This window comes from Cynoglossus semilaevis, chromosome 18 (genome assembly GCF_000523025.1).
Source record: "Cynoglossus semilaevis isolate Cse_v1.0 chromosome 18, Cse_v1.0, whole genome shotgun sequence".
Classification (NCBI taxonomy): domain Eukaryota; kingdom Metazoa; phylum Chordata; class Actinopteri; order Pleuronectiformes; family Cynoglossidae; genus Cynoglossus; species Cynoglossus semilaevis.
This window is the reverse complement of record NC_024324.1, coordinates 8988477-9011131: the sequence shown is the minus strand read 5'-3', so window position 1 is coordinate 9011131 and position 22655 is coordinate 8988477. Positions and strand designations below refer to the sequence as shown.

At 40.7% G+C, this 22655-nt stretch overlaps 2 protein-coding genes across 6 annotated transcripts in view; one reads left to right on the top strand and one right to left on the bottom strand.

The window, feature by feature from the left end:
• The window catches only part of LOC103394286 (TBC1 domain family member 20), a 34083-nt gene extending 20067 nt beyond the window's left edge, over positions 1 to 14016 (bottom strand). For 2 of the 5 annotated variants that reach the window (XR_003052702.1, XM_008331524.3), the window contains exons 1-9: positions 13580 to 14016; positions 12900 to 12948; positions 12372 to 12502; positions 12191 to 12271; positions 11925 to 12111; positions 11713 to 11814; positions 10219 to 10360; positions 9079 to 9263; positions 8582 to 8691 (exon numbers count right to left, since the gene is read on the bottom strand). Coding sequence is in view for 3 of the 5 variants with exons in the window: in XM_008331524.3 (XP_008329746.1) it covers positions 8582 to 8691; positions 9079 to 9263; positions 10219 to 10360; positions 11713 to 11814; positions 11925 to 12111; positions 12191 to 12271; positions 12372 to 12502; positions 12900 to 12948; positions 13580 to 13649 (1057 nt within the window). In the remaining 2 variants the exon portion in view is untranslated. Of the gene's footprint in view, positions 1 to 4535; positions 7780 to 8581; positions 8692 to 9078; positions 9264 to 10218; positions 10361 to 11712; positions 11815 to 11924; positions 12112 to 12190; positions 12272 to 12371; positions 12503 to 12899; positions 12949 to 13579 lie in introns of those variants that run through there. The other 3 variants (XR_003052701.1, XM_008331523.3, XM_008331525.3) reach the window with 3 other exon arrangements.
• A 179-nt stretch (positions 14017 to 14195) lies between these two features.
• On the top strand, positions 14196 to 22411 carry dgat1a (diacylglycerol O-acyltransferase 1a). The gene is made up of 17 exons (XM_008331527.3): positions 14196 to 14794; positions 16141 to 16228; positions 18148 to 18188; positions 18279 to 18364; positions 18544 to 18596; positions 19002 to 19107; positions 19267 to 19395; positions 19675 to 19749; positions 19843 to 19946; positions 20046 to 20084; positions 20226 to 20267; positions 20372 to 20416; positions 20593 to 20705; positions 20982 to 21047; positions 21143 to 21230; positions 21387 to 21449; positions 21546 to 22411. The coding sequence occupies exons 1-17, from the start codon at positions 14520 to 14522 to the stop codon at positions 21690 to 21692; spliced, it is 1560 nt and encodes a 519-aa protein (XP_008329749.1). The 5' UTR covers positions 14196 to 14519; the 3' UTR covers positions 21693 to 22411.
• Positions 22412 to 22655: the final 244 nt, after the last annotated feature.

Here is a 22655-nt window from a genome sequence, read left to right as displayed (position 1 = left end):
GGACACCAGGAAAAAATAAAATAAAAAAAATACCTTGCATGTATGTGAAAGTCATAAATACAAACACTGCAGCGTGCAGTGGTCATTACCCAGACAATGTGAAAAAGAGTGAGAGGTTCTAGGTAGGCTCCAGAAAAAAAATACACAGAATTTATATTTCTATAGCGGAGGGGAGAAAAAAAAAAGTATTTATGATTTTTAAAGGCAGAGAGGCTAAGCTAAACACGTTCCCCATCGTGACAGGCTGAAATGCAGCCTGAGAAAATACACAGAGGAGTCATTGATGTCGTTTCCTCCTGTCATTCCGAGTGGTTTAATTTAAACCACTTATCATCCTCGTCTGCCACTTTTTCTTGCCTCTTTGTGCCTGCACATTACGGTGGTTGGTTGGTTCCAGTATTTGTCCGCAATTTTTAATAATATGATATGGATTGATCAAGCAATGACTCCAACTGAAAGGTAGTGTAAATATACGGTTCAAGAACATTTGTTGACTTTCATTTATTCTCACCTCCACGGCTCCATAACAGTGATATCCTGAAGATGTCACTAGTGTTAAAACAAAACAAAAATCTTGATGCAAAAATTTGAAATTTCTGCTGCAAGGACGAGACTAAAGTCAAGTAACTGACTGTGGTGATCAAAGATCGGTCTGTGACTGATAGACTCGTTCAGGTTCAAATGTTAAAAACAGGGATGACTCAAGACTTATGCAAGCACCTGTAATTGTGTTCCACAAACAAAACTTTTTGGAACTATTTGTCATCACGAGGCCCCCGTTCCACATGTGAGGAGGAGAATTTTATACTTTCTCCACAGAGCCTGTAGAGGAGTGGCAGAGAACACGCCGCGGGACTTCTCCTGATTCCTCAGGTGTCCACAGAAACAGAGGCGAGGTCAGCAGAGGTGAGTCACAGTGGGGAGGAGGGGGAGACCAGGAGGACAAGAGGTCATGTGTGAAAGGCACAGGAGGTCACTCCCAGGAGTCCGTGAAGACACACACGACAGGTAATGAGTACCAGGTAGTAATAAAGCTGTATGGACCGGACCAGGTTGAAGCTAATGAGGCCCGTGGGTTATCAGTCATTCACAGCAGAATCACACACTATCACACACTCTCTGCTGCGTTAGAGTGTGAACACAGCAAGTTTAAAAGTTTCTCGCTTCGCAGAATAACACCTGGCCAGACACTTTCAAAAACTCTAACTGAGCTTTGATTTTTCTTTGGTCCAAGTCTTGTTAAAATCATTTTCCACAGAAAATTATTGCTATTTTTTGGCAGTGATAATCAACAGAATAACATCATAAACAAACAAAGCTGTCTCTAAATGAGGGGGAAAAAATATGTAGATGGAAAAAAGTAATTTTGTTCATGCAAGAACTGGACTTCAGTCATTAAAGGTTGAAATGTAACCTGTTCTTAAGAACGGAAACCAACACTTCATTTGAGGTCCACAAGTGTTTGAAGCCCAGGTTTAAAAACATATATGTATATATATATATATACATATATATACACAATGAATACTAGAGGTAAGAGCTGAAAATACCACGGCTCTGTAATATCCAAGGTGGTGGACCTTCACGCAAAGTCAGCCACTTCTGAACGTTCCCACACGTACTGTTAGGGGATGAATTGCAAAGCGAGCCTGTAGGAATATGCAGCACGTGTGTTGCCTGTAAAAGACTGTGGGACATGTTCTCTGATCCATGACAGAGTGAAGGGCTGCGTGAGGGAGCGCAGGGAAGGACGGTGCAAAGGAAAAACAGGAACCCAGACAAAGAGGCTGTGTGCACGTGTGCGTGTGTTACGGTGCGGCTTCACTGGGGAAATCCGGCCTCATAAGCTTTTGATCGATGCGGCTTCACTGTAAATTAAAAGTGATATGGTCGAAATAACTATCAGAGTACTGCCACTCTTTGATTTGTTGTTCTGAGAGAAAGAGGGAAAAAAAGGTGTCTCAGACCAAGTGGAGTTTTTCTTTAACCCCGCGGTAATCGATAATGTATCAAACATTTTTTTTTTGTGATGTGAGGGGAATCATGTTCCAAACTCAGGCTCCATCTGCCTGTTTTTCAGTTTCAGTCTACGACTTGAGTGTTTGGACCTGAGCTCTTACAGTACGTAGTTCTTATCAGCCGTGTGCCGTCCAGAGTCAAGTTAAGCGGACTCTGGACGGCACGTTTCCACCGCAGTGTACCAGAGCTACTGTACGTGAGTGCTGATCATTTCTTAATGGACTATAAAGTGTTTACTACAGCAGCAACGAAGGGACTGTAAATATTAAGCAAGGCACCCCTCAGAATTGGAAAATAAAAATACGAGACAACAGTAAAAGAGGAGATCAGAGTGTTCAACAGATACAGGAGTGAGCCGAGCCAGGCACCTACTCACAAGTAGATTAAATCGATTAAACAGGAACCTCAAATAAAGAAAAAACAAAACATCAACTCCACACATAAGACCCAAGAATTTGAAGCAACAAACCACGGCCCAGAATACAGGAGAAAGTGTAATCTTAGAGAACTTCAGCAATGGTTTTCCATTTTCCTGGTTATACACAGATACTTCAGGTATATACTGAGTACAGTCCAGGACGTGACATGGCTTACAGATATAAGACAGAGCTATAAGACGACCTTCTGTTGCTCAGGCGGCTCAATGACATTGGTATGTAGCTGTTCAACATGAGGATGTTCAGGTAGTGTCGTCAAAGTTTGGGTTCTAACCTGTGGCCTCGACCTCTGACGGTTCCCCTGAGAACAGCATGGAATTTCACATATACTCTGACAGCAATTAATTACAAGCTTGGCTTCGTTTCAGGTTTTAAAAACCCAGGAGACGAGATCAAGCTAAAAGTCAATTAAAGATACTGTATAAACAACGCAGACATCGCTTCACCTCAGAATACAATCCATATATATATACAGTATATATATATATATATATGGACAACAGTGTGGGTGGTGTGTGTGTGTATGTTGTGGTGTCAGCAGAAGGGGGGAGAGAGAGAGAGAGAGACATCAGACACTCTCTTGAAGCTGCTGTTGTCGTGTGAATCCCAAACACCCGTCTTTGACCGACGAGCACGGCCGCCCACTCACCCACTCACCCACTCACATTTGTTATTCTATAGGTTCAAGTACACACACTGACTAGTACCAGGCTGATGGAACCACAAAGACAAGACGCCGTTAAAGGACAATTTCAAATGTCATCACAGAGATTTAAATAACGTGTGTGTGTGTTTTGACAGATCTTGATCTCATTCTCACATTAGTCTGACTCACTCGGAGGACTTTAAATATAAACCCACAACGTCCTGCTCCACATGTGCTCTCGACTGATCTGACCTGCACTCGTTTCCACTCCAGCTCATTAGAAACCCTCAGGGGTCTTTGATTTTAAAACACACGCTGCTGAAGACTTCAGCTGCCGCCAACACGTTCACCAGATGTCTTTTTTTATTTCACCACAGCCATCTTTCCTCCTCATCCCTTCTTTAACCATTCTCTCTCTCTCTCTCTCTCTCTCTCTCTCCCTGGGGGTCAGATGCACAGATGCTCAGCCTGCACTTTCACACACACACGCTGGTCATAGGTCACTTGTGGGTGCCTGACTCTGACACAGAATAATTTCCTAGGAGCCGCTCTTACCACAATCATCACTTAACCAAACCTAACCCTTCCCTAACTCGCCACGGCCTTTAGGGGGAGGTGTCCGCACTTATCTGTGGTAGTGCTATAAATATATTCAGAACAGAGTCACGTTTATTCTGCGCTGGCTTTTTAGGGGCCTGTAAGCCTTTGATTCTAAACGTGGAATTTCTGGAATTCTACAAAATTGGATAAAGCAAACAATTTCAAAAATGCCACAGGTTTTTTAAAATATTGCCTGAAAAGACAAAAGTTAATAGAGACATTGAAGTTAAACAAAAAACTGACTGTAGGTTTTAGACATTGTGACACGTCCTTAACGTCCTTGGGACAAATTATTCCGTTGTTTATTTAAAGTTTAAGTTAATGTAAAGTAACGGAGTAAAACACAATAAAAACATGGTGCCAAAAATTTCACTCACTCTGAACTGATGCCAGTGCAGGTGTTGGCGTCTCATTTTTAGTTTGAATGAGAAAATAAAGAAGTTAAATAGGTATAAAATAAATAAATAAATAAAAACATGCCAAGAGCTGAAGGCTGGAATTAAATCTTCATTAGAAGCTGGCACCATCACCATCACCATCAACCTCAGCGTGTGTGTCCTCCACAACACCGCGCCGATCAGGCCTGACAGGAGCACAGACTTCTCTCTCCAGATCACACAGCCTGGTCGTTTCAGTCTCTCCTCGACGTTCACAAATTAAGCAATCAAACAATCTCCTATTGATTAAAACAAAGCACAATGGAAGCACAGTAACATACTTTCAATTTCAAAGTTCACTGAGTGTCGACGGAATTCACTTCAGGAGTGACTTGTTTGTGTAATAGACCATAATGGGAACAAATCAAGGCCAAACAGGCAGCATAATAACAAATGCTCACTTTTGAAAAAGCATTTGTTTATTTTCTTTAATTTCAGAAAAATTAAGCAGCAGAGAAAAGAGCAGTTCAGCAGAAATTCACCTTCACAGGTAAAAACACGCTCGTTTCCCAACTGGAAAAATCACATTTTTTCCCCCATCTTGACCCTGACCGTACATATATATTGAATGCAACATTTTGAAAACCCAATACTGTCAATCATTACTATCAACTAACTCATGCATGTGTGCAATTAGAATATACATTGATAAGCTGTAACTGAGGAACAAATGCATCAAAGTGTAGAATAAATAAACCTTACTGTAGTCAACGCCCGTCATTAAAATAAAGAAAAATCAAACCAAAGGAAGTGACTGTTTTCTTCCTCAAACACCAGCAAACTTTGTCACCGCGCGACATCCACTGCATCCATTACCAGGTGACATTAGTTTAACACCAGCCACTACTACAATTAAGTCCTTATCTTAAAACCATCCTTAATTTAAAACCTGATGGTGTATATTAGGCCGAAATGCCCCCAAGACGTGCAATACTGGGACGGCACACACACACACACACTGGTGCAGTATTCAATCAACACTGTTGCAGGGATAATGCCAAACAGTTTTAGTAGCTCTTCATTAGCAGCTGCAACTGAACAAAACAAGTCTTTAAACAAAGGACATTTAAAACAGAAAAGACACACACGGTGCAGGCAGCACAAATATAACAAGGTGCAAAGTGAGTCCGGAATGTAGAGCACAGACAGATGAGTAACACAGATAGATGAGTACATTATTATTAAAGGAGATGGAAGCAAATTAACAGGAGAGGATTAGGGCCACAAGGACTTTTACTTCCAGAGTTATGAGATTAAAAATGAGAAGTTCTAGCTTTAATCAGAGTTCCGACTGTTAGGACAGAAAATATATTTGAAGAAATAATTACTTTGTTTTAGGTCACTTTGTGAAAAGTCAGGAAAAAGTCAGCCTTTTTTTAATTCTGAGACGTCTACTTTTGTGATTTAAAAAAAAAAGAAAACTTGCTGATTTTTTGTTTGCACCTGACTGACTCCCAGACAGATGTGAGCTCACCAACCCCACACATGTCCCTAACACTGGAGACAGATTAGATCATTATATTTCCAGCTCACCTTAGCTCTCCGAACTCTCAAAATTTACTTTTTCAGATCAATCCCTTCCTGTTATCGATCTGCTGCTCGTCTCCTTCCACACTCTAGTGTAAAGCGCGAGGCACATTTAGTACACAGCAGACGCTCTGAAGCAGCTAAAATCAACAGGGCGCAGACTATCCATCCAGCTGTGTAAAGATTGGACACATTTATATCTGACAATGTGCAGAGAGCAGAGTGTTGTTGTGATTGCCGTGTGTGTTGTGTTATCAAAAGCACTTGCTTCACTGCATGCTTGTAAAAGCTGTTAAATATTTCAGAATGTACAGCAAGTCAACAACCAGAGCATGCACGGCTGTTTGGAAGAAAAAGAAAAAGACATCCATGTCCGCTGCAAATGCATGTACCTGAGGTATGTAGAAACACCCTCCATTATTAATATTCACTTTAGATGTTATGAAGTTCTGCGTTAGCATCCGGTCCATTAATAGCTGCGTTCTGTTCTGACTTTTTACAACTTGCTAAAATAATTCATTCATAACAAAATGCTGAGATATTCTTTACCAAATCAGGGGATTCATTTGGATGAATTACATGATGCTGTGAGAGGAATGAGTCTGAGACTCAGCTCTGTTGACTGCTGTCGAGGGGAGATGTTGCTGCAAACCTGCTAAATATTTTAGCAGATTTTAGGAATATAGCGTCTGCCCCCATGTTCCTCCAGCAGGAGCAGGTCAGACAGCAATACTTAATATATTAATATATTTTTTTGCATAAATAATATGATTTTAATACTCATTTGAAAAAAAAGTTCTGCTGCTTTTGTACATAGCCTCCAGGAAACAAGAGGGTGATGTTCACAATTTGGTGCAGCAACAGCTCGTTTGTGAGTTAAAGATATCTGCAAGTGCAACTTGCTGACACCTAGAGTTAAGCAATTAATATATTTTAAAAAAAAAAAGCTCTGAGGCATCACAGCCCACTCCCTCTTTTACGCCTAATAACTTTACTCTTGCTGAAAATATTTCAGGAATTCAGTAAAAAAAAAAAGGCTTTTTAATTATTTGCATGATTCGTGTGATTATGCTCTGGCTACTGGCACTGTTGGCCGTCTGATATGGCTGCTGATCAAACAAGCGTGTTAAAGAAATACGTGCAATGGAAGCGCGAGGAAACATGCGTGATAGTCAAACACGCACACACGCACACAAATATGAAGTATCGCCATGTGCAAAACGCCACAATAAAAAATAAATAAATAAAAAAAGCATGTGAACCAGAGCCGGTAACAGCAGAATGCATTAATGTCTCACATGCATGGACGGACTTTTCACAACAGGCCACTGGCTGCCAATGTAGAAATGAATGGCATATCATTCTGGATGACACAGTTATAGATAAGAGTTATGGCCACATGGAAGTCTTTAGTCAAAATACTGTATTTAATAAAATATATTCCATGTGGCTATAATCCTTTTCTACGGTGTGTATTATTTTATAAAAAGATACAGCTCTCAGCTTTCACAATAAATAGTCATCAACCATCCTCAAACCTGAGGCTTCTTTTGTCCAAACGTTCATCCTGACCAGTGGTATAAAATCCAACACAGAAGCTCAGAACCATAGAAACACATGCTCATTATACACACGTGCACACACACACACGGCTAAAGGCTGAATAGTGATTTAGCATATGTCCAGCTTGGTCGAGTGGCAACAACCTGTTTGGTACCGCAGTTGACCCCTAGTTTGACCCCTACAGTCACTGGATTAACTTCAAGTCTTTGAGGATGTTTGTTTGTGTTGTTACGACTCTAACAGTCCACATCAGAACAGCTGCAGCAACACCTCAGGTCCCCAGTCCAAGGCGGTCTGAGCCACAGCGAACACAGCCGCCCCCAGCGTAGCGGACAGTCCCCACACCGCCATCTTCACAATCTTGTTCCCCTTCCCCCACAGTTGGCCTCGGTTCCGGGTTAAAGCTGCTTCAAGGCCAGCGTGTCGAGAGGCTACGAGGCCCGAGACAAGGAGGAGGGTGTCAAACAGCAGGGGAAAGAGACACAGTGAGGACATGACGTCTTAAAATGTTGTTGTTGTTTTAAATGTATTCAAACAGGACTGTGATGTTCTGGGTGATTAGGTTGGAGAATAAAGAGGGGGCAGGAGGGGTTGGGTAGGGCCAGGGTATGTCAAACAATTGGAGTAAGGACAAGGATGAGAGAGGAAAAAAAACACAGTTCATTAAGTAAAACACACCCTGCAAAAGATTCTGCAGGATGAACATAGTCAACTAACATCACAGGCTTCAGAGTAATTAGGTTGAAGACCAAGTTGGTAATAACTACAAACCCTGAGCCTTGGCTACCGGCTTATTAAAAACATAACACAGTCATTCCTGTCCACGAAGCATCAGCTTTTCTTGGTGTTCATCGATATTTAAGAGGTAAAATGAAGATGAAAGTTTTGTTTTCATGATACAAGAACCCATCAGCGACGAGCGTGTTCTCACACACTGTAGTTCCTAAGATGATGGATTAATGGGGCAAACAAGGGAATTTCAGAGGAGGCAATAAAAGTGCATCAGCTGCAGCGACACTTTTGCAGGTGGTCGGACAGTTGCTGAACGTAGGTCCAGTAGGTGGAAGTAATGCAACTTAAGGCAAAGCAGCTGCTATTCAAACTAAGAGGGGGGGTTATCAAGGTCAAAGGGGGAGGGGTGGGATCAGCTGACTGGATTTTATATTCATATTCATTTTTTTTTAGATGAGAATGAAATCTCTATTTTAAATCTATTTTTCTAACTTACTTCACCTTGTATTTTTACCAATATTTTTCTCTTGCACATCTATCTTCACTCATGTGCAATAACTATACTTGGGGATTTCTTCCTTCTGCACAGTCACTAATAAGATCACAGTTACTATTTTTACCGTTGTTGGAGGTGTTGGAGCCCTGGGCTTTGGTGAGGCGCTGGAGAACAGAGTCTGGCCTCTGGTGGAGGGTGGAGAGCTGAAAGGCATGGAAGGTGCTGATACACCGGCTAGAGCGTGTGTGAAAGAAGAAGAAAGAACGCAGGTTGGTTTTTATAGAGGCGTTAACGTTGGATCGATGGTAAACAAACAGATTAAAAATAGGTGAATACAAAGACCTTTCAACAGAGAGCTTCGCCTGGTTGGACAATAGAGTCTGTCAGGTTTATTTTTTGACAACACAATAAATAAAAGTGACATAATAAGACAAAAATACACAGGAAGGAACCACGTATTTATGTCAGAAAAAGCTGTTTTATGTCTCTATTCTCGTTATTCAGTGAATGTTTTCAATAGAATTTCAAAGACTTTCTTGATAGATGTGTCTATTAGCACCCCCTATTGGGTGACACAAAATTGTGACATACTGTAAATTTCACTCCTATTTCACTCCTCACCTTTTTCGAGATTGCAGCGCTGCCCGCTTGGCCAGCACCGAGGGAGGGTACTGGCTGAAGAGTTCCAGGGACTGAGCGATCAGGAGTTCATACGGGAGTTCTTGAGGGATCCGCGACAGGAGGTGATGGACCATGGCCATGTCACACTCAGTCTGTTTCACCTCCTTCTCCCTGTGCAACACGATCTGAGGAAGAGCGAGGAGAGAGAGAGAGAGAGAGTTGAAAGGCATGACATGTAACAGTGTAACTTCTACATGTTTCAAATAGGAAGTTACTCCATGGTTACATGTGGTAGAAAATTAGGAGCATCACATAAAATGAATGTATGACTTTTGCATCAGGAGAACCCATATTCCACTGTATATTCCAAGTGATTCATTTGGTAGTTAGATGTTAAAAGTCTCTCATGTGAGCGGCAGTGATTAAAGCTGGAACCATCAGGCATCGGAATCCACTGTTTTCGCGTCTAATTGTGAGGCAGAAAAAGGTCGGCGGCAGTGGAAGTGGGCAGTGGAAGAGTTAAGTCCTCACGCTGTGAGCTGTACTCAGCCTTGAAAGAAACATGAACTACATTCTGCTTTGTTGTTTCACACACTTCAAACAGAGTTCTCCCTCTGCCCCAGCCTCGACACAGCAAAACATACAAAACCTCAAACAAACGCAATTATATGGACTAATAAATATGCACAAAACCCTTTCATTAAAAAGGCCTTTCCACACACACAAGTGAAGAACCAAAAAGAACTAAATGATATGTGTAAATGTAAATCGTTCCCACCAAAACAACCATCATGTAGCAGATAGAACACCATGGATAAACCAACAGAACCTATGTTATAATTGATCTCCTTTTTTCTCTCCTTTACAGTCAGGTCTCCTCCACACTCTTCTCCTCTCTTCTCTCTCCCCCTCTCCTCCCTTCTTTTCTCCCCATTCTCATCTGTTCATTAGCAGGTATCTAATTAACTAGTCCAGTGACTTCACAGTGCTCTGCTGCTCTGTGTGAGAGTGCCTGTGTGTGTGTGTGTGTGTGTGTGTGTCTGCGTCCACACGTATTAACAAAAGGACCATCCAGGATTATTGACAAAACAAAGTCGCTGCCTCTCGGCGTTTATCCCCTCCTCTTTGATGTGGTCTCACCGTGGCAGCGAGGTAGATGGGCATCAGTGGGTGTGAAGCCAGGAAGAAGTCGTACAGCCTGAGGGTGAGTTTGAACTCTGACAGAACGTGACCGTACCAGGTGATGAGCCAGGAGAGTGCGAAGATGGTTCCCACCTCAGCTCTACCAGACAAAAAAAAGGCAAGGCATGAGAAACAACCTGATGTTTTATGAATCGTTGGTTTTCTGTGGCCTGTAGCATCCCACATTATTTTAAATACACTCCTTTTGGGATGTTGGTCAAGTACCGTATACAGTAGCTAAATAAAATTAAAAAGAAATAAACCTAAACTTTCTGCACACTTAACCCAGTCAGCTGAACAGAATGTCGGCTGAACTAACCCACCTGTTATGGTCTCACATTAACAGCCAAACCAACCCACCTGTTATGGTCTCACATTAACAGACCACTCCTGACTCAGTTAAACCCATACAGTATAATAACATGATTTTCTAAGGGCTTGGATAAAAGTCTTAAATTAAATCTTTTACTTGGCTTTGTTTTGTCTCTCTCTCTCACACACACACACACACACAAACACCGAGTCCATGAATGAGCTCAAGATAATTAATGACATGCTGGGACTTACAAGGTTATTTCATTACCCCGACACACACACTGTAACAGGCTTCACAAACTGCTTATGACCCTCCTTTCAGTCAGATGCTTACATAAAAATGCAGTTATTTTTGACACAGGCTCCATTCCCCCGAGAGTCTCCCGCAAATTGGAGAGTTGATAAATATTAGATAGGAGCATTCAAGGATGAATAGAGGGAAGTAAAGTAAGTAAGTAAAGAGAATTATGGGAGTAATGGACATGGGTGGGGTAAAGAGAAGGAGCATGTGTGATGGAGAGATAATAAAGGAAAGAATGGGAAGCAGGTAAAAGGAATTATGATGCAGAGATAAGGAGAAGGGGGGAACGCCGCAGTCAAACACTCGTTTCAAATGCTACTGACAGGAGCTTTTTATCCTGCCGTTATTCCTGAGTGTGTGGCGGTGTGTTTTTCCACGCTCTTTGTCTTTGGACGAGCTTGTCTGTGAATCAACGGGTAATTTGCAAGTTTGGAGTTCGGTGTTAAGCATAGACACACAATGGAGGTACTGACAGAGAAGTAAATATACCTGTACGAGTGCTGTTATAGCCCAGACAGTGGTCTACAGCAGTTGCAGACTTGTGCACTGTTTGAATTCTAACCATTTATAATGCAAAAATATTAGTATCACAGGTCCAAACAGTCAAGGAGGTTTTTTTTTTTAAACTACAGCATATCGTTCTACTGGAATGTTCACTGTGTGAAAAATATTACTTTGACGCCCTCTAGTGGCTGTTACCTTTCTTACATTATCTCAATTTTGCAGACACTGTTGCTCAGTTTAACACAACTTTACATTTATGGAACTTTTAATACAAAAATGCAATTGCGTCACTTGCAAAAGTTAATTTAAAATTGTTTATATTCTGTACATACCTGATCAAGAAGTCATGCAGCTCTACATCAACTTGTTCTAATATGGGCATCAGGTAGTTTAAGATGTGCTTAGTGCTGTCCATGGTCGGGTCCATAAAATCTCTGCAGATGAAAAACACAGCATCAATAATTATGTATTTGTACGGATGAACAAGAACCAAAACATACAGTAGGGCATCAATGATGATGATTCAGATGAAGTATTAAACAACCTTAGGTGATAATTGGAGAGTGTGTCCAACATAGCAATGGCCATGCGCTCTCCAACCACTAGCAGCAGAGTGACGGCCACGTCATGGTAGCCCTGGTAGTAATGGAGCTGAGGGTTGCGTTTTAACACCTCCAGGATGATGTCGATCAACTGCTCCTGAAGCACAGACCTCTCTGAGGCGGGCATACCTGTGGAGAGACCCAAATAAAATCAGCAAATGTCAAAAATAAAATCAGCAAATGTCAAGAAGACCGAGCGCTCACACACCTTTAGGGAACCTTTTCATTGACCTCCTGACATCGAGGAGAACCTGATTGTAGTCCTTGTGGTTCTGTCTCACATCCCGACCTGCAACAAAAGATGTAGTGCCATCAAAGCTTATACTTTCAACATTGAAAAAAATATACACTTCTACACATTTAAATATAAAATTCCATTTAAAAATAACCTGGTTTATGTGGGAGATCGTACACGTTGACGTTTAGTAGTTTGGGCCAAACTTTTCTTCTAATCTCATCTGTGAGGAGTCCTCCTTTACTTGCTGCTGCTCTCCTCAGGGTTCCAGTGTCAACTGGATCACTGTATGTTGAAGAGTCAGAATTAAACTGTCATGTTGTTTTGTCCCACAGTTAGAAATCTGCTCTGGCTACAAGGCATCTGTCCTGAACTAAAGGCAGCCTGTTGTGGTTCCAAATGCAGGAGCTGACAAAGAAAACTATTGTTGTGTTTAGGTGTAAGCAGTTCAGCTGATTTCAGAATGCATTTCTGCACGAGCTTGTCTTTGCACACACATTAGGTTTCACATGACTGCATGCAATCTATCTGCCAACATGTGAGACATTTTCATTTGTTAAATGAGGATAGCAGTGAGCACTGAACGTAGCTGTGTTCATGCACAACAATAACCTGGGTTTCTGTTCTTAAAAAAAGGGGGAACACCAACAAGAGTTACCATTAAATAATGCCAAATACTTACCATATCAAAGCCTGATGGATCTCAGCCAACTTCTTTTTCTTGCTACATTCTGGTTGTGAAAAGAGGAATCCACAGGAGAAGATTACCGAATAAAAATGGGCAAAATAAATCAGCAAGTGAACAATTTATACAGCATGAATTTTATATATAGAAACTATCACATCATAAACCCTTCAAAGAAAAGACAACACCCACAGCCAGTCAAATAAAGGTAACAAACATTAGCTTTAGTAGACATACCGTGTGAATAAAATGCATTAAGCATAATTGCAATTGTTGTTCTCTTCTGTCTGTGTGGTTGTCACCTGCAGGTTTCCCATATGTTTGTTTTTTAGCTTGACAGTGACGTCTGCCACGTTGGCAATACTGAACACAAAATCCGTTGCTAAAGTTTACCCTCGTAACTCAGTGTTAATGCGTGAGGGCGAGGCAAAATGGCACAAAGAAAACAATATGTGTTTGTGTCAGCAGGTTGCTCTAATAGTATTAGGTTAACCCATAATGTGGGGTGAGTTAATATGTGTAACAGGAAGTCAAACTTCTCCGACTGCATTTACTTACAAGGTCGAAATAGATAGAAAAACACGGGTTTTAACAACCGGGTTGATTTCTCTAAGAAAATATACATTTTAAAAACCTTGGTTAAACGCTATTCAGTAACTGTATTTGCGTAGCCTCACCTTTTGTAGCAGCTTCGTTCCCATTCACTTCAAACCCAGCGTTTATTTTCTTCTTTTTAATCCTTTTCATTTCTCTCTAAAAAAACAGTCCAATAGTGCACCAGGTTTTCATGGGTCATTGACCGGTTATGGAATGACAAAATACCCACATTAAACGTCTGTAATGTTTTAAAGTTAACACATTAAAGCCAGCAGTCGGCTGCCGGAGGTAACGCGCCTAGAACTACCTCCGGTTTGCTGTGATTGGTCCGAAAATATCATGTGACCAAGTTTTTTCTTCTCCGCCGTTCTTGATTGTAGTTTACAGTTACAGGTTTTAATTTCTTAACTAAATCATGGCAATTTGAATTACTTAGTGAGAGTTAATTACATATTTTTTAATTTATCATTCTATCATCTATAGTGGGATTTTGTTTTTTAATATACTTTCAGTTTGACTTCACCGAGATTATTTTTGCCTGCCTTCTAGCTAACATTCATCTAAACTAGTCTTCCAAAAATTCCAGTCTTGTATGAAGCATATCTCAGTCGGATTTTAAAAAAAACTCATGAAGCATATGTCACTCGGATTTTTTTTTAAAAACATTTATTTAAAGAGGTCAATGAAATTGTTCCATATGTTGTAAGGGTATTTTACAATAACATTGATTTTTACCAGAAATTAAATAGAATTTTCCGATCCGGAAATTGCTTAAGACTCTTATTTTGATAAGGGGATATCGCTTGAAACACAAATCTGGCAACCCAGCTGACACTTTGCACCTTGAACGGCGGCGGCGCTAATGGCCCGCCTTAACGCCACAGCTGAGTAGAGTGAACTGGACACGGACCGGTTAACTCCTGCTGTGAGGCTACGGAGAAAAGCCCACGGAGACAAGAGACGTAAATTTGACCTTCAATGGAAGCCAGATAAATACAACTCGAGTCAGCTTCCTCTGACATGAGCGACCTAGACCATGGGAGTGGGCCCGTAACCCGCCGGAGGAGGAAAACCCTCTCCAGCTGTGGAGCGGCCACAGCGCAGCCGACCAGCGGCAGCAAGGTGAATGAAAAGCGTGCGAAATGTGGCCAGTCTCCCGTTAAGAGCAGGGCAGAGGGTGAGCAGCTCAGTGATGTGGGTGACGGCGAAAAGAAGACGAACCAAAGGATGCCAGCGGGACAGAGCAGCCTGAGGAAACAAAAGAGTGCTGAAGACGACGTCAGCGAAAGACTCAGGTAATATTGAATGTCTTCCAATTAGATATACGTTCATTTTTTTACATGTTACTTCCCGTTTTAACGGTCAGTCTTAACGGTCCTGTAGCCTTTTATACTGTTTTCGTATGAGGAGCTGTTATATTCTGACACGAAGGATACAAGATATCATTTGTTCAATTTGTTGAGCTCAAAATGTTCAAATTGATTTGAATAATTTAAATGTTTTCCTTATTTCGTTTACGAATTCCTTTAGACTGTAATGCCATTCTAACTACCTCGGGACTTCAGTCAATGAAATGTAGTCGTCTAAAATTGGGACATTTGGGCTAAAAATGTGTATAAACTTGTCTTGTCTTTCACTACTACTTCGTTTCCAAATATGAGACAACAACCCGCAGAATGGCCAAGTTATCTGATTTAAAACATCCTCATAAAACTTTTTTTTTTCATCAGAGAATTCCTCAGACATACTGTCATTCACATCCTTTCTTCTCCACTCAACCTGGGACTGACACTAAACACCTCTGGAATGATGGGACATTTGGGGTCAGGTGTTTTTGACCGTTAAACCTGTGGGTTGAAGTCCATGTCCCCGCCCACTGGGCCACAGCAGCAGTGCCCAGATATGACAGCTCAAAGTGAGACTTGACCATGACATGACATGACTCCTTCAGAATATGAACAGAAGAACTTGTTTCATTTAGAGAGTCATATTATAAGTTCAGTGTTGAAACAAAGTTCTTGTGCTGTGTTTACTGGAGTTCTGCCAACACGGCGAGATGTGTAATTACAAGTTCCTGTATGACGCTGTGGAATACTTCTGTGCCATGCTGTGGTTACATGTATTTCTGCACTTTTTTCTTTTTCTTTCAATGGATAACATCACACTTTTTAGCCTTTTTTGTTTTCACTGTTACTATTGCTGACTTTATCAACTTTTGCTTATCTTTCTCATTTATCTCCTCTTTTCCTGTCACATACAGTATATGCAGTTGTGTAAAGATGTGAGGTCGTTGCACAATCTGTGGCTAATAATCCCTCGAGCTAAACTTTCACAACATCGTGCCTACTCTTAGTTAGAAAAATGAAATCAATACGTGTCATATTTTCTTTCGTTGTAGCTGTGAAGTGACAGAGTGATTTCAGAGGAGTTTGTATTTAATTCAGGGAAAAGTTAATAAATGTGCATCAAACTCAAATTTAAAATCAAGGCCTTCTCTTTTACGTTGACTAAAATGATCTGACATTTGAGAGTCCCTGATTTGCACAGCGATTTAATCCATTTGGAAAACCACGCACAAGGTTTGGAGGATGCTAAATAAGAAGTCTTGATCCTAAAATCTTCACTCTGTGTTTTCTTTCAGCTGCCACGTTCTCCAGGAGTCTCTGTTGAGCTCGGCCAGTGGTTACAGCAACTACAGAGGGATCCTAAACTGGTGTGTTATCATGCTGGTGAGTGAAGTCATGTGGGAATTTGTACAGAAAAAAAAATTCTCTATCATGTTATATAGGATTACGATAACATTTTAGCTGTTAGCTTCATATAAAGATAACACACGGTAACATTTTTGCTGTTAGCTTCATATAAAGATAACACATACAGCATACACCTGTCCTGCATTTATTTGAATCATCAACTGAACTTGTTCTACCTGTTTCCTTTTATAGTCTTATAACTAGACCGTATAGTGTAATAGCATGAAAAGGAGCAGCAGTGACTTATTAGTCAGGTATTAAATACACACATCACACAGTTTAGGTTGCTACACAGATCTTATTTATACTGTGTCAAACCTAATGAGATGATCCAAGGTCAACTAAGGGCTGATAACTCCACACCAACACCAAGAACACTTTGAGCTCATTGACTGGGGTCATTATATGCTGCACTTGTCTCTAGACTCAGCCCTACTGAAAACCTGGTCTTTATTTGTAATTTAATAGGCAGGGAGCCACTGACTGAAACTGTCATGGATCCAGGCTATATATAGAAGAGCAGACGTGTGTCTGTGCACCAATTCTGTCAAGGCCAACCCTGAAGAGAGATATAATGCAGAATGTGATTACTTTTTATAACTGTATTATTTGATTGCCCCCTCCCTCAGTAAATGGTCACAGCTTCAGTTCAGATTGTTCAGGAGTAATGTTGTGGAGCATGGAGATACTGCTGCTGTTACAAATTAACACAGCACTTTTATTATTAAAAAAACAAAACAAAACAGTACAAAGCTAATATATAAAAGGTCTTCACTCACTGACTCTCAGGAACAGTACAGACCGGGGGTCACCAACTGTGTTTGTCAATGGACCTGAATTTTCCTGCACAGACACCTTGAGGTCAGGACAATCAGATAAAACATTAATATTTGAGTTAGATTAGAGATTACAGATTTAGGATTAAACTCTGAACAGATACAGTTTCTTCACAACCAGCTGGACTTGACTTCATCAGCTGCTGGAAGAATCTGAACGACTGCCAGCTCCAAGTGTGTTGTTTTGAACTTTAAACTACATTCTTTTTTTAGATCAAGTCAAAAATACGACGGTACAGTCTTGAGTTTAACAATTATTTCTAAATGCCTAGGGATTGTCCTCGACCTATCTTTGTAATTCACAGTTAGCGATACTCTTGTCTGTGCAAAAGGTTACTGAGACCCCGGTCAGTGGCTCGGACAAAATTCACAGTTGGATCAGAACCACATACTGTAGCTGCAGGGTGACGGCAGCACAGGGCTGAGGTTCAAGATGCCACATAAAGACTAGAGCACGACCTTGTCATGTGTCGTGTCCTGACTCGTCCACAAAATCTCACCTGTCTCTGAAACTCCCATAGAAGGTACATATGCTGTATATATGCACATATATATCTACATATATACATATGCAACACAACATGCAGTGATGCCGCTCTGAAAGATCAGGAGCTAACAGAGATAACAGAACCTTGAACTAGACCTGGAACATGGACTTTAATACATAATAAAATAATAAAGTGCAGCAGAATGAGAGTCTGTTTGATAACAGGGTTTACACCAACACTGGAACCACATCAGTGGAACAAATGCACTTCTTCCAGGGCAGCTGTCATTTGACTGAGCAAAAGTCAAGTTCTGAAAACATTTGACAAGATATTACTTTAAAAAAAAAAAAGTCCAGCTAGCAAAGCTGCAGCGCAGCATGTGTTGTGTTTACAACAGTGAAGTGTTGAAGCAGACTCAGGAAAAACAATGGCCTTCAAAGATGCAGACTAACCAGAAACAGGTCTGTGGTCAGAAGATGAGCCAGATTTAGGGTCAGAGATTTTAACCTTCTCTGCAAAATAAGTCTTAAAGACACAGTGAGTAATCGTCTTCTTTTGTCCTCTCTGTCAGGGGTTGACCAACGCACGTCTGTGTCTGGAGAACATTATAAAGTGAGTCTATCACTGCACACGTGTCCACAACAAACACTGACCAGGCTTTATGCCATATCTTTACACACTGTGTACTTTTTTCTCATCCAGGTACGGTATCTTGGTTGACCCTATCCAAGTAGTGTCTCTTTTCCTTAAGGACCCCTATAGCTGGCCTGCAGCTTGCCTCATCATTGGTGAGAACCTTTTATTAAAATAGTCTTTTCATATGTTTCAATGTTAACTTGTACATTGGAATTATTCAAATTGTCTATTAATAAAATTGCATAAAAAATATGTGTTAATTTACCGTGTCCAGTTGTTAAAATATCCTGTTGATGTTGAATAATCTCTTCTTCTCTTCTTATTATTTCAGTGTCCAACTTTTTTATCTTGGCAGCTTTGTACACAGAGAGACGTCTGGCTGTGGTCAGTTTGGACTTGTTTATAATACTTTGTAAACAAGTCACAAAAATATTTTGCAAATATGCAAATATGACAGTTTTTTCTGGTATTAATATTTTTTTATTTACTGCAAATATGACAGTTTTTTCTGGTATTATTTTCAAGCATTGTTACTATCATATTAATATATGTATCATTGTTCATGGATGTTAGTCAGGGACGGGAGTTTGACTTCCTGGTGTCCTGACAGTAGAGTCAACATTACAGCACCTGGACTCAAATATATATTTAACTCTGATAAGAACTCTGCAGGATATGCAGATAAGATTCAACGACTGTTTGAACATGTGATAATAAATATTTGTTTATTGACAAAGCTTTTCACGTTGTAAAAAAAAAAGATTCCTGATGTTTTTCTTTTTTTCCCAGGGCACCATCTCTGAAACCACAGGGCTGATCCTTCACAGTTTAAACCTGACCATTCTGTTGATCTTCCCTACAGCTTTAATTCTCTCTGTGACCTCCATCACCCCAGGTACGACATTTAACCTGTACATGTAAAGTAAAAGGATGGAATGGTCTAATCAGTCTGGAAACATTTGTATTTCATTCCACTCCACACACAAGCTCTCCTGTTTTTACCCGTTACTTACTGTGTTTTGTAAACAGTGGTGTGTGTGTGTGTGTTTGTCAGTGGGGAGTTTTGTCTCTCTGGGCATCTACACCGTCCTGTTCCTGAAGCTCTACTCCTACAAAGACACCAACAGATGGTGCAGAGAAATCAGACAGGCCAAAGCTAAAAGGCTGACACGATCTCATTCATGTGAGTTCCACTAGACTTTACTATGGTCCAAAACCAAAGGAGGTGTTTTACTGCCATCGAGCGGTAGCATGTGGGAACGACAGTCTGTGCCACCATAGACCAACACAGTTATCTCTTTTTTTTTAAGACTGTAATGTGATTCCTGTGATCACCAATGAACAAAGATTTTATTTAAATGTATTTATGAAACCACTGAACAACTGTGTGAATGACAGTAAGTGAAAGATCGACTCGATCGTCCTGAGGCTCAGCCACCTTCTGATTGGATGTGTTCTTTAGGTCCATCTGTGGCTGACTCTAATAACCTCTCAGCTTCCACTCGAGTCTCTTATCCAGGAAACCTCACCCACAGAGGTAAGGACCAGTCCTGCTGCAGCATCAGTTGAATGGTTTGATTTTGTTTTTAAATATTAACCAATGATTTTCATTTTTCTTCGTCCGTCTCAGACATGTACTACTTCATATTTGTCCCCACTCTCTGCTACCAACTCAACTTCCCACGGTCTTCACGAGTGCGTAAGAGGTTCCTGATCAGAAGACTGCTTGAAATGGTGAGACTGTCCACACACACAGACACACACACACACTGTACACACTAAACCCAAAGACTTCACTGCTCATCATGTCACTCATGTTGCCCTGGTTCACAGCTTTTCCTCATGCAGCTCCTGGTGGGATTAATACAACAGGTGTGTAAAAACAAATAACACGACAAACAGGAACCAGTGCACACACTTCAACAGTGGTAAAGAAAATATCTGTTTGTCTTTTTGGAGATCTTTTTCAAATATCTAACCCATAAAATACAACTTGTCAAACTTGTCTTTCAGTGGATCGTTCCCACAATACAGAACTCCATGAAACCATTCCAGGTCTGTGTAATAAGGAAACTCCATTCTCTACAGTGTAAAATGTCTTTTCTGGTGTATGTAGGATGTATGTTTATTGATACAGACATTTTTCTTGTCCCTCAAAGGAAATGGACTTCTCCAGGATGGTGGAGCGCATGTTAAAATTAGCTGTAAGTAGTGAGAAAGTCAAAAGTTGGAGAGTTGGGGGTTTGATTCCTAACTCCTCTTCACTTTGGACAAAGACAAGACAACAATCTCCCAAACTTGCCTCTTCCTTACCCCCCTCCTCCCTTCTCCCTGCTCCCTCCTCCCCCTTCAATTCTTAACTCTCCTTCCATCTTCCCAGGTCCCCAACCATTTCATATGGTTAATATTCTTCTATTGGTTTTTTCATTCCTCAATGAATTTTGTGGCAGAGCTGCTGCAGTTTGGAGACAGAGAATTCTACAGAGACTGGTGGTGAGTACATGTGAACAGTCATCAGTGTTGTGTTGTATTCATTTACTGTGTACACACAAGTAATGAAGCATGTACACAGACTATTCTACCACATGTGGTACACACATTGTAGGATGGCACGTGTTTGTGTTATAGTTAGGATCTCACATTGTAGGCTGACACGTGTTTGTGTTATAGTTAGGATTGTGGTAACATTGTAGGATGACACGTGTTTGTGTTATAGTTAGGATCTCAGTGCTCTGTAAGTCAGTCTGTTTAAACTCCAGTTTGTCTCAGGAACTCTGAGACCGTCACCTACTTCTGGTCCAACTGGAACGTTCCCGTTCACAAGTGGTGTCTGAGGTACAGTCCAGCCCAAAGATATGTATGTGTGATGTTTAAACCGCACCAACAACAGGCAGAATGACACGTGTCCTCTGTCTCTTCAAATGTTCCAGACACTTCTATAGACCACTGCTGAGGAAAGGAACCAACAAGTTCATGGCAAAAACTGCAGTTTTTCTTCTATCAGCCTTCTTCCACGAGGTAAAAATAGGAGATTCAATCATCTCACAATCACTATTCCACGTGTAGTTTAGCTTCTAAAATTTATTTTTTTAACTAACGTAAAAGAATAATTTCCAGTTTACTTTAATCCTGATCAAAAGTCCAAGGATCTCTGCTCTGTCTTCTCCTCTTCAGTACCTGGTCAGTGTTCCTCTGAAGATGTTCAGGTTCTGGGCCTTCATGGGAATGTTGCTCCAGGTAAGATTCATCTAAATAATACCGTTACAACCTCTTCTCTCTTTGCTGCTGCTGCTGCTGCTGGGCTTGACCTGGTCTGACCTTTGACCCCTGCAGGTTCCTCTGGCCTGGGTAGTGAGTCACTATCTCAGTGGAAACTATGGAAACGCTGCCGTGTGGATCTCAATCATCATTGGTCAGCCGGTCGCTGTGTTGATGTATGTCCATGACTACTATGTCACTCATAATGAGAGCAGCACATGAGACTTCACACACACACACACACACACACACACACACTCCAGCCTCTGATATCAGCCTGCTAATAAATACCAGGAATAACTGTAAAAACATACTTCAATAAGTCATTTAAAAAAAAAAACAGATCAAATGAGAATTCTGATTTTCCAGTTTCTTCCACTAATGTTCTGGGAATTTCTGATGGTGAAACAAAAGTGAGATTTTTACTAGAAACAAAACCAAATGCACTTGTGTCTGGTGTTGTTGTTGATAATCCAGGTCAGGATAGCTGAATCAGTCCGTCCACAGGCACAGTTTGACTATTCTGTCTGAGTGTGTATTTATACACACATCTTCATCTTTGATGCAGTTGTACGGCATTTTTAAATGACATTTATAAAAGGTGAATCTGTGAAAAAAAAAAGATTATTCACAAGACGAGAAAACAATGTTTTTATCTAAGGAGAACATGCTGCATGGTCAGATTTTCTGTGACCAACGTTTCATTTTGTACTTTATATTAATTATTGTATTTGTTGACGTGGATGCAGTTGTTTTAACACAGTATTTATGTTTCCTGTTTGTTTGATGTAGTGGTTGATTTACATTGATCTGAACAAATTGATTTGTTTTGCACTTTAAAGAGATGCATGCCGTCAGAGCAATAGATTTCTATGAATGTATTCTTCACAGGGTTTCTATAGGGAGAGTATATATATATATATATATATATATATGGATTTTTATATACTCTATATACTCTAGATCTAATGTGATTCACTGGTCTGGTCGTCTGATACCGTTTCAGTACGACGGTGTCCCAATACACGTGGTAGTATTTTCAAATGGTGTTTTCAAACCAGATGTTGTTGACATTTCTTGTTGAATGTGTTAAGTGCCTGCAGTGCAAAAAACGCTTTAACTGCACATGGGTGTAAAAGAGAGAGAGAGAGGAGGGAGAGAGACAATGGATACACCAACAGATTT